General features: G+C 46.2%; 1 protein-coding gene across 1 annotated transcript in view; it reads left to right on the top strand.

The window, feature by feature from the left end:
- Nucleotides 1-11,107, top strand: part of MOGAT2 (monoacylglycerol O-acyltransferase 2) — an 82,918-nt gene extending 71,811 nt beyond the window's left edge. Inside the window, exon 6 of the mRNA XM_075334720.1 lies at nt 10,671-11,107. Within this exon, the coding sequence (XP_075190835.1) occupies nt 10,671-10,825 (155 nt within the window). The 3' untranslated portion in view covers nt 10,826-11,107. The remainder of the gene's footprint in view (nt 1-10,670) is intronic.
- The last annotated feature ends 1,874 nt before the right edge of the window (nt 11,108-12,981 follow it).

The raw sequence follows: 12,981 nt of genomic DNA, 5'->3' as shown, positions 1-12,981 counted from the left end.
GGTGGATGATCGCCGCATACTTTCTTTGGTGAAGAAGAACCTGTTCACAACATCAACTGAAGTCCAGAACACTCTCAGTGAAGTAGGTGCATCTGTCTCTAAGTCACCAGTAAAGAGAAGACTCCATGAAAGTAAATACAAAGGGTTCACATCTAGATGCAAACCATTCATCAATTCCAAAAATAGACAGGCCAGAGTTACATTTGCTGAAAAACACCTCATGAAGCCAGCTCAGTTCTGGAAAAGTATTCTATGGACAGATGAGACCAAGATCAGCCTGTACCAGAATGATGGGAAGAAAAAAGTTTGGAGAAGAAAGGGAACGGCACATGATCCAAGGCACACCACATCCTCTGTAAAACATGGTGGAGGCAACATGATGGCATGGGCATGCATGGCTTTCAATGGCACTGGGTCACTTGTGTTTATTGATGACATAACAGCAGACAAGAGTAGCCGGATGAATTCTGAAGTGTACCGGGATATACTTTCAGCCCAGATTCAGCCAAATGCCGCAAAGTTGATTGGACGACGCTTCATAGTACAGATGGACAATGACCCCAAGCATACAGCCAAAGCTACCCAGGAGTTCATGAGTGCAAAAAAGTGGAACCTTCTGCATTGGCCAAGTCAATCACCAGATCTTAACCCAATTGAGCATGCATTTCACTTGCTCAAATCCAGACTTAAGACGTAAAGACCCACAAACAAGCAAGACCTGAAGGCTGCGGCTGTAAAGGCCTGGCAAAGCATTAAGAAGGAGGAAACCCAGCGTTTGGTGATGTCCATGGGTTCCAGACTTAAGGCGGTGATTGCCTCCAAAGGATTCGCAACAAAATATTGAAAATAAAAATATTTTGTTTGGGTTTGGTTTATTTGTCCAATTACTTTTGACCTCCTAAAATGTGGAGTGTTTGTAAAGAAATGTGACAATTCCTACAATTTCTATCAGATATTTTTGTTCAAACCTTCAAATTAAACGTTACAATCTGCACTTGAATTCTGTTGTAGAGGTTTCATTTCAAATCCAATGTGGTGGCATGCAGAGCCCAACTCGCCAAAATTGTGTCACTGTCCAAAGATTTCTGGACCTAACTGTATAATTATATACAGGAGATGCCCAGGTTATACCAGCTGTACATATATAATTATATACAGGAGATACCCAGGTTATACCAGCTGTACATATATAATTATATACAGGAGATGCCCAGGTTATACCAGCTGTACATATATAATTATATACAGGAGATACCCAGGTTATGCCAGCTGTACATATATAATTATATACAGGAGATGCCCGGGTTATACCGGCTGTACATATATAATTATATACAGGATATGCCCAGGTTATACCGGCTGTACATATATAATTATATACAGGAGATGCCCAGGTTATACCAGCTGTACATATATAATTATATACAGGAGATGCCCAGGTTATACCAGCTGTACATATATAATTATATACAGGAGATACCCAGGTTATGCCAGCTGTACATATATAATTATATACAGGAGATGCCCAGGTTATACCGGCTGTACATATATAATTATATACAGGAGATACCCAGGTTATACCAGCTGTACATATATAATTATATACAGGAGATGCCCAGGTTATACCAGCTGTACATATATAATTATATACAGGAGATGCCCGGGTTATACCGGCTGTACATATATAATTATATACAGGAGATGTCCAGGTTATACCAGCTGTACATATATAATTATATACAGGAGATGCCCAGGTTATACCGGCTGTACATATATAATTATATACAGGAGATGCCCAGGTTATATCGGCTGTACATATATAATTATATACAGGAAATGCCCAGGTTATACCGGCTGTACATATATAATTATATACAGGAAATGCCCAGGTTACACCGGCTGTATATATATAATTATATACAGGTGATCCCCAGGTTATACCGGCTGTACATATATAATTATATACAGGAGATGCCCAGGTTATACCGGCTGTACATGTATAATTATATACAGGAGATGTCCAGGTTATACCGGCTGTACATATATAATTATATACAGGAGATGCCCAGGTTATACCGGCTGTACATATATAATTATATACAGGAGATGTCCAGGTTATACCGGCTGTACATATATAATTATATACAGGAGATGCCCGGGTTATACCGGCTGTACATATATAATTATATACAGGAGATGCCCAGGTTATACCGGCTGTACATATATAATTATATACAGGAGATGCCCGGGTTACACCGGCTGTATATATAACTTTACAGAGTAAGTTCCCTTCCTTGCAGGAGTGCGCCTGTGATATTGCTCTCTCTGCGCTGTTACGTGCGTGGACGGAGGGTGACATGTGGCCTCGCAGTGAGGCGGAAGGAATGAGCGAGCGGTCCATATGGCGGCACTGGAACATTTTCAGCAATGAGACAATGGTCACCTGAGTGAGGGCAGCGGCCGGTGAATCCCGCCATCCAGCTGAGCAGACGCGGTTCAGCCATGACAGCAGGCGGATTGATCGATGTATAATCCCTCCTGTTACCAGGACTAATGGGACAAACAAGCGGCTGTGCACACAGTGTCCGTCAGATACTATTACACAGGTATTAATAGCCGCACAGAATTGTCCTAATGTCCACAGAGGACAGAAGGCAAGTGATGGTCACACGAGCGGACAGTCTGCTGAGCCACCATTATTCCAAAGGGATATGCTGATATAACCTGGGTACTGTCTGTGTATATGTACAGCTGCTATAAACTGGGTACTGTCTGTATATATGTACAGCTGCTATAACCTGGGTACTGTCTGTATATATGAGTACAGCTGCTATAACCTGAGCGCTGTCTGTATATATATACAGCTGCTATAACCTGAGCGCCGTCTGTATATATGTACAGCTGCTATAACCTGAGCACCGTCTGTATATATGTACAGCTGCTATAACCTGAGCGCCGTCTGTATATATGTACAGCTGCTATAACCTGAGCACTGTCTGTATATATATACAGCTGCTATAACCTGAGCGCCGTCTGTATATATGTACAGCTGCTATAACCTGAGCGCCGTCTGTATATATGTACAGCTGCTATAACCTGAGCACCGTCTGTATATATGTACAGCTGCTATAACCTGGCCACTGTCAGTATATATGTACAGCTGCTATAACCTGGGCACTGTCAGTATATATGTACAGCTGCTATAACCTGGGTACTGTCTGTATATATGTACAGCTACTATAACCTGGGCACTGTCTGTATATATGTACAGCTACTATAACCTGGGCACTGTCTGTATATATGTACAGCTGCTATAACCTGGGCACTGTCTGTATATATGTACAGCTACTATAACCTGGGCACTGTCTGTATATATGTACAGCTACTATAACCTGGGTACTGTCTGTATATATGTACAGCTGCTATAACCTGAGCACTGTCTGTATATATGTACAGCTGCTATAACCTGAGCACTGTCTGTATATATGTACAGCTGCTATAACCTGGGCACTGTCTCTATATATGTACAGCTACTATAACCTGGGCACTGTCTGTATATATGTGCAGCTGCTATAACCTGGGCACTGTCTGTATATATGTACAGCTGCTATAACCTGGGCACTGTCTGTATATATGTACAGCTGCTATAACCTGGGCACTGTCTGTATATATGTACAGCTGCTATAACATGAGCACTGTCTGTATATATGTACAGCTGCTATAACCTGGGCAATGTCTGTATATATGTACAGCTGCTATAACCTGGGCACTGTCTGTATATATGTACAGCTACTATAACCTGGGCACTGTCTGTATATATGTACAGCTGCTATAACCTGAGCGCTGTCTGTATATATGTACAGCTGCTATAACCTGGGCACTGTCTGTATATATGTACAGCTGCTATAACCTGGGCACTGTCTGTATATATGTACAGCTGCTATAACCTGGGCACTGTCTGTATATATGTACAGCTGCTATAACCTGGGCACTGTCTGTATATATGTACAGCTACTATAACCTGGGCACTGTCTGTATATATGTACAGCTGCTATAACCTGGGCACTGTCTGTATATATGTACAGCTGCTATAACCTGGGTACTGTCTGTATATATGAGTACAGCTACTATAACCTGAGCGCTGTGTGTATATATGTACAGCTGCTATAACCTGGGCACTGTCTGTATATATGTACAGCTACTATAACCTGGGCACTGTCTGTATATATGTACAGCTACTATAACCTGAGCGCTGTCTGTATATATGTACAGCTGCTATAACCTGGGTACTGTCTGTATATATGTACAGCTGCTATAACCTGGGTACTGTCTGTATATATGTACAGCTGCTATAACCTGGGTACTGTCTGTATATATGTACAGCTGCTATAACCTGGGTACTGTCTGTATATATGTACAGCTGCTATAACCTGGGTACTGTCTGTATATATGTACAGCTGCTATAACCTGGGTACTGTCTGTATATATGTACAGCTGCTATAACCTGGGTACTGTCTGTATATATGTACAGCTGCTATAACCTGGGTACTGTCTGTATATATGTACAGCTGCTATAACCTGGGTACTGTCTGTATATATGTACAGCTGCTATAACCTGGGTACTGTCTGTATATGTGCACAGTTGCTATAACCTGGCACTGTCTGAACATATCTTGGTTTTATTGACATGAATTTCTCATCAGATGTCGGTAACAACTCATCAAATCCTCACAGGCAAATTATATATTCTATATCATTATATAATTAACTAGAAGGTGGCCCGATTCTACGCATCGGGTATTCTAGAATTTACGTATTGTGTAGTTCATGTATGATTTTTGTTATATATATAGATGTTGTTGTGTGTAGTTACCAAGTGTTTGTGTAGGGGCTGTACATGTTCTGGATGTTGTCTGGGTGTGATGGGGGGTGAGAGCGGTGTTGTTTGTGTGTTGCGTTGTTTGTGGAGCGCTGTGTGTCTGTAGCGTTGTGTGTGTGTTGCGCGGTTTGTGTGTGTGTGGTGTGTTTTGGGGGGAGGTATGTTTTGTGCAATGTGCGTGTTGTGCGGTATGTGCGTATATTTGTGTGTGCAGCGTTGTCTGTGTGTGTGGGTGTCTGTGTAGGGCAGTTGTTTGTGGTTCCCAGTGTGTGTGTGTGGTGTGGTGTGTAGTGCAGTGCGCGCGTGTGTGTGTGTGTGTTGGGGGGAGGTGTGCACTTCCCATCGTGCTCCATCCCCCATGCAGCGCACTCCCCATCGTGCTCCATCCCGTATGCTGCGCACCCCCCATCGTGCTCCATCTCCCATCCTGCGCACTCCCAAACGTGCTCCATCCGCCATGCTGCGCACTCCCAAACGTGCTCCATCCGCCATGCTGCGCACTCCCCATCGTGCTCCATCCCCCATGCTGCGCACTCCCAAACGTGCTCCATCCGCCATGCTGCGCACTCCCCATCGTGCTCCATCTCCCATGCTGCGCACTCCCAAACGTGCTCCATCCGCCATGCTGCGCACTCCCAAACGTGGTCCATCCGCCATGCTGCGCACTCCCAAACGTGCTCCATCCGCCATACTCCGCACTCCCCATCGTGCTGCATCCTCCATGCTGCGCACTCCCAAACGTGCTCCATCCGCCATACTCCGCACTCCCCATCGTGCTGCATCCCCCATGCTGTGCACTCCCAAACGTGCTCCATCCGCCATGCTGCGCATTTCCAAACGTGCTCCATCCGCCATGCTGCGCATTTCCAAACGTGCTCCATCCGCCATGCTGCGCACTCCCAAACGTGCTCCATCCGCCATGCTGCGCACTCCCAAACGTGCTCCATCCGCCATGCTGCGCACTCCCAAACGTGCTCCATCCGCCATGCTGCGCACTCCCAAAGGTGCTCCATCCGCCATGCTGCGCCAGCATCATCCTCTATACCTGCAGCATCAGCCTCTCTCCTCCCAGCATCAGCCTCTCTGTCCCCAGCATCAGCCTCTCTGTCTCCAGCATCAGCCTCTCTGTCCCCAGCATCAGCCTCTCTGTCGCCAGCATCAGCCTCTCTGTCCCCAGCATCAGCCTCTCTGTCCCTAGCATCAGCCTCTGTCCCCAGCATCAGCCTCTCTGTCCCCAGCATCAGCCTCTCTGTCCCCAGCATCAGCCTCTCTGTCCCCAGCATCAGCCTCTGTCCCCAGCATCAGCCTCTCTGTCCCCAGCATCAGCCTCTCTGTCTCCAGCATCAGCCTCTCTGTCCCCAGCATCAGCCTCTCTGTCCCCAGCATCAGCCTCTCTGTCCCCAGCATCAGCTTCTCTGTCCCCAGCATCAGCCTCTCTGTCCCCAGCATCAGCCTCTCTGTCCCCAGCATCAGCTTCTCTGTCCCCAGCATCAGCCTCTCTGTCTCCAGCATCAGCCTCTCTGTCCCCAGCATCAGCCTCCCGCAGCATCAGCCTCTCTGTCCCCAGCATCAGCTTCTCTGTCCCCAGCATCAGCCTCTCTGTCCTCAGCATCAGCTTCTCTGTCCCCAGCATCAGCCTCTCCGTGTCCAGCATCAGCCTCCCCATCCCAGCCTTCCCCAGGATCAGCCTCTGTCCTCTCAGCCTCCTCCAGCACGCCGTGCTCCTCTGCCGACACTCACACACCCGATCGCATACACTCACACACACCCGATCGCATCCACTCACACACACCCGATCGCATCCACTCGCACACACCCGATCGCATACACTCACACACACCCACACACCCCCACCCGATCGCATACACTCACACCCACCCGATCACATACACTCACACACACCCGATCGCATACACTCACACACACCCGATCGCATACACTCACACACACCCGATCGCATACACTCACACACACCCGATCGCATACACTCACACACACCCGATCGCATACACTCACACACACCCGATCGCATACACTCACACACACCCACACACCCCCACCCGATCGCATACACTCACACCCACCCGATCACATACACTCACACACAAAGACACACACACTGACGATATTGCACAAACGCGCTGATACTCACAACATCCGGGGATATCACATGCTTCTGGCCATGTGATCCCCCGGCAGGTCCTGGAAGCTCACAACAGCACAGTATCGCCGCCGAGAAGCAAGCGATATCCCAGGATGTTGTGAGTATGTGGATGCGATGTGATGTGTGAGGTGTGTGTGAGTGAGTGTGATCTGATTTGTGTGTGTATGTGTGTGCTGTTATGTGTGTGTGCTGTTATGTGTGTGTGTGTGTATGTGTGTGTGTGTGCTGTTATGTGTGTGTGCTGTTATGTGTGTGTGTGTGTATGTGTGTGTGTGTGTGTGTGTGTGTGTGTGCTGTTATGTGTGTGTGTGTATGTGTGTGTGTGTGTGTGTGTGTGTGCTGTTATGTGTGTGTGTGTGTATGTGTGTGTGTGTGCTGTTATGTGTGTGTATGTTCCGCAGCTGCAGGACCTTGATGTGTGGATGCGATGTGATGTGTGTGTGAGGTGTGTGTGAGAGTGAGTGGGAGCCGGTGTACACTGGTAACTATGATACACATCGGGTAACTAAGGGACCTTAGTTACCCGATGTGTATAATGGTTACCAGCTTTCACGGCCTCCGTCAAGATCCCAGCATCGCAAGGTTATGTCTGGCGCTGCCGGGATCCTGACGGAGCCGGTGTAGAAGCAAGCGATATCCCAGCATGTTGTGATGTGTGAGGTGTGTGTGAGGTGTGTGTGAGAGTGAGTGTGATCTGATGTGTGTGTGTACTCACCTGGGAATCGGAGCTCCGTGTCAGTTGGGCCAGAGCGAGCGTGCATTGCGTGAGGGGGGCGGGGCCTGCAGAGAGCCGGGGCGAGAGGCCAATCCGTGTGGGGGGGCGGGGCCATGGCGAGCCCAGCGGCCAATCAGCTTTGTGTCACCGTAAGGACACAATTTCGGAGCATGACAGACAGACAGACAGACAGACAGACAGACAGACAGAATAAGGCAATTATATATATAGATTATATATGTACAACTGGTATAACCTGGTATCTACTGTATATGATTATATATACACCGTGTGCAGAATTATTAGGCAAGTTGTATTTTAGCGGATTTCTTTAATTATTGATCAACAACTATGTTCTCAATCAGCCCAAAAGACTCATAAATATCAAAGTTTAATATTTTTGGCAGTTGGAGGTTTTTTTTAGATTTGGCTATCTTAGGCTAAGTTCACATTTCCGTTGATTTGTATCAGTCACATGCGTCGCTTGACGCATGTGACTGATGCGCTGTTCAACGCTGTACAACGGATGACAAAGAACAGAATTCTTTGTCGGATTCCGTTGTGTGCGGGGGGCGGAGTTCGGGGGCAGAGCCGAGCGGGGGGCGGGGCCAGGCGCTGAGGATGTCAGTAGAAGTGCTGCGGTCTGCATGGCTGGGGACAGGTGAGTGTATCTGTGAGTGAGTGTGTGTATGTGCATGTATGTATGTATGTGTGTGCACATGCAAAGTGCGGGAGGGGGCGGAGCCGAGCGGGGGGCGGGGCCAGGCGCTGAGGATGTCAGTAGAAGTGCTGCGGTCTGCATGGCTGGGGACAGGTGAGTGTATGTGTGAGTGTGTGTATGTGCATGTATGTATGTATGTGTGTGTGTGCACATGCAAAGTGCGGGAGGGGGCGGAGCCGAGCAGGGGGCGGGGCCAGACGAGGGTGTCAGTGGCAGTGCTTGTCTGCAAGGCTGGGGACAGGTGTGTGTGTGTGTGTGTGTGTAGATACATGTGCGGAGTGCGGGAGGGGGCGGGGCCGAGCGGGGAAGTGTCGGCCTCCCTGCACACGTAACCAGCCTAAATATCGGGTAACAGCAAAGCACCCGATGTTTACCTTGGTTACCCGATATTTACCTTGGTTACGGGCCTACACCGCTTAGCGCTGGCTCCTTGCACCGAAACCAGGGTAAATATCGGGTAACCAACCAAAGCTGGTGACGTGTGCAGGGAGCCAGAGAGCATGCGCAGCGAAATCCGACGGATCTCGCTGCTCAAAAACCGTTACATGCTGCGTTCCCCCCGCCCGGCGGTCAGTCGTTCCACGACTGATCAGTCGGGCGGAGGGTGCAACGCAGCATCATCAGTCACAATCCGCTGCTCATACAAGTCTACGGGAGCAGCGGAATCCGCTAAACGGATTCCGCTGTTTACAAGAGCAGCGGATTGTGACTGATACATTTTAGCGGAAATGTGAACTTAGCCTTAGGAGGATCTGTTTGTGCAGGTGACTATTACTGTGCAGAATTATTAGGCAACTTAATAAAAACCAAATCTATTCCCATCCCACTAGTTTATTGTCACCAGGTAACCAATATAACTGCACAAAATTTAGAAATAAACATTTCTGACATGCAAAAACAAAACCCCAAAAAATTAGTGCCCAATATAGCCCCCTTTCTTTCTGATGACACTCAGCAGCCACTATCCATAGATTCTGTCATTGCTTGATCTGTTTACCATCAGCATTGCGTGCAGCAGCCACCACAGCCTCCAGACACTGTTTTTCCTCCCTGTAGAGCTCACATTTTATGAGAGACCACAGGTTCTCTATGGGGTTCAGATCAGGTGAACAAGGGGGCTATGTCATTATTTTTTTCATCTTTTAGACCTTTACTGGCCAGCCACGCTGTGGAGTAGTTGGATGCATGCGATGGAGCATTGTCCTGCATGAAAATCATGTTTTTCTTGAACGATACCGACTTCTTCCTGTACCACTGCTTGAAGAAGTTGTCTTCCAGAACCTGGCAGTAGGTCTGGGAGTTGAGCTTCCTCCATCCTCAACCCAAAAAGGTCCCACAAGTTGATCTTTGATGATCCCAGCCCATACCAGTGCCCACCTCCACCTTGCTGGTGTCTGAGTCGGAGTGGAGCTCTCTGCCCTTTACTGATCCAGCCTCTGGCCCATCCATCTGCCCATCAAGAGTCACTCATTTCATCAGTCCATAAAACCTGTGAAGAATCAGTCTTCAGATATTTCTTGGCCCAGTCTTGAGGTTTTATCTTCTGTTTCTTGGTCAGAGGTGGTGGTTTTTCAGCCTTCCTTACCTTGGCCTGTCCCTGAGTATGGCACACCTTGTACTTTTTGATACTCCAGTAACGTTGCAGCTCTGAAATATGGCCAAACTGGTGGCAAATGGCATCTTGGCAGCTTCACGCTTGATTTTCCTCAATTCATGGTCAGTTATTTTGCGCCTTTTTTGCCCAGCACGCTTCTTGCGACCCTGTTGGCTATTTGCCATGAAACGCTTGATTGTTCGGTGATCACGCTTCAAAAGTTTAGCAATTTCAAGACTGCTGCATCCCTCTGCAAGACATCACACAATATGGACTTTTCAGAGCCCGTCCAATCTCTCTTCTGACCCATTCTGCCAAAGGAAAGGAAGTTGCCTAATAATTAAGCCCCCCTTATATAGGGTGTTGATGTCATTACACCGCACCCTCCTCATTACAGAGAGGCACATCACCTGATTTACTTCATTGGTAGTTGGCTCTCAGCCTATACAGCTTGGAGTAGGACGACATGTATAACAAGTATCATGTGATCACAATACTCATTTTCCTAATAATTCTGCACACAGTATATACAGCCGGTATAACCTGGGCATCTTATATATTATATGGTATAATATATAAGTTTCTTTGCTCTTGCAGTTGGGAAGCCAATTCCAGTTTTGGAAGATCCCAACCCCACAGCTGAGGAGGTGGAGCGCGTGCATAAGCTTTATATGGAGAAACTCTCCGAACTCTTCGAGGAACACAAAGTCAACTACAATGTTCCTGCGGACCGACACCTGAGCTTCATCTGACGCCCCCCGACCTGTGGACCCTGTGACTCCGGCTGCAGCTGCTCGTTAATCTAATCACTGCATTAATAATAATTAATGATAGTTGCATTAATCGCAATCACATAATTACATTACATTAATGTAATAGCTACATTAATAATTCCATCATGGAACCTTCAGTAATTAACTCAATGTTCTAAAGAGGTTTAATTTCTCCCTAATTTTTTTTCTCAAAAAATTGAGAATATTTTTGTAATTTTTTTTGTCTTGGTCGGTTTTGTGTTTTTTAAAAAATAAAAAAATTCAGGAATTTCTTTTTGATTCATCAATTATTCTTATGTTGCAACATTAATTTTATTACTTTGTAAGGGGTCGCTGCCCTCCACCATGCTAAAGAGATAACACTTTAAGGCAGGGCCGTACATAGAAATCATAATTGGGGCGCCCTCCCACTCAAGAAAGAAAAAATACTAATATTTCGCATAGAAGACCATAACCCACAGGTTTGCAGCCTTTACTAAGTATTTTTAGCCCTACTGAGTACAATACCAATAAATGTGCGCACCCCCTACCCCCATTTAGGGGGGAATGGGACATGCAAGGAATGTGGGGAGGCTGGGAGTAATAAAGCTGTTAATAGTATTAAATGTCTACTAGCAAATGCAAGAAGTCTTACAATCAAAATGAATGAATTGGAGACTCTTACGTCGACCATGGATTATGATGTGGTGGGCATTACGGAAACTTGGCTGGATGAAAGCCATGACTGGGTGACAAACATACAGGGTTATTCTACATTTAGGAAGGACAGGAAAGACAAAAAAGGTGGTGGGGTGTGTATATTTATCAAATCTAACCTAAAACCTGTGTTGAATGATGACATTGCGGGGAACTGCAACAATGTAGAGTCAGTATGGGTAAATGTACATGGGGAGGGGAATAATGGAAAAATGCTAATTGGAGTTTGCTATAAGCCTCCTAACATACCTGAACAAATAGAGGGTGAAATGCTGGAACAAATTGAAAAGGCAGCTAATAATAATAATCAGGTTCTTATTATGGGGGATTTCAACTATCCAGACATACAGTGGGACATAGAATCTTCTGGTTGTGCTAAAAGCTGTAAATTCTTATCTACAATTCAAGACAATGTCCTCTCTCAGATGGTAGATGAACCGACCAGGGGAGATAATCTGCTAGATCTGGTCCTGTCAAATAGACCGGATACAATTTCAGATCTTCAGGTCTGGGAGCACTTGACAGGTCCGGGAGCACTTGACAGGTCCGGGAGCACTTGACAGGTCCGGGAGCACTTGACAGGTCCGGGAGCACTTGGGCACCAGCGATCATAATATGGTAAGCTTCAACGTAATATTCAATAGAACATTTCAAAGGGGGAATGCTAAAACCTGGAATTTTAGGAAAGCTGATTTCAACAAATTAAGGGAAGAGCTTAAATGTGTAGATTGGGACAAAGTCATAATAACTGGGGATACCGAACATAAATGGGGAAAGTTTAAGGATATATTGCTAGAGTCCTGTAAAAAACTTATACCCTCTGGTAATAAAATGTCCAGGAATAAAAAGAAACCACTATGGATAAATAAGACTGTACAAAGTATAATAAAAAAAAACCCAAAGGGCATTTAAAATCATAAAGGCTGAGAATACAGAAATAGCATTTCAGAAGTATAAAGATATCAATAGGAAATGCAAAAAAGAAATCAAAAAAGCAAAATTAGCTACTGAAACAAAAATCGCCAATGACATTAATATAAATCCCAAAATCTTTTATAAATACATTAATGCCAAAAGGAAAACAAAGGATAATATTGGTCCCTTAAAATCCAATAACATGTTAGTTATAGAGGACAAACAAAAGACTGAGATATTAAATAGGCATTTCTCATCTGTGTTCACCAAGGAACTGACTGTACCATTGACATCCCGCCCACCTCCTTCCTTCCTCATTGCCGGCGGCCGCTTGTAAGGTGAGGTTCCTTGTCCCTGGGGTGTCACACATAGCGATGTGTGCTGCCGCAGGAACGACGAACAACCTGCGTCCTGCAACAGCAACGATAATCGGGAAAGGAACGACGTGTCAACGATCATCGATTAGGTGAGTAATTTTGATCGTTGACGGTCGTTCCTGCGTTTCACACACAACGACGTCGCTA

The sequence above is a fragment of the Anomaloglossus baeobatrachus genome, chromosome 2, assembly GCF_048569485.1.
Source record: "Anomaloglossus baeobatrachus isolate aAnoBae1 chromosome 2, aAnoBae1.hap1, whole genome shotgun sequence".
Taxonomy (NCBI): Eukaryota; Metazoa; Chordata; class Amphibia; order Anura; family Aromobatidae; genus Anomaloglossus; species Anomaloglossus baeobatrachus.
Note: the sequence above shows the minus strand (reverse complement) of the source record. Positions and strands in the feature narration are given on the sequence as shown.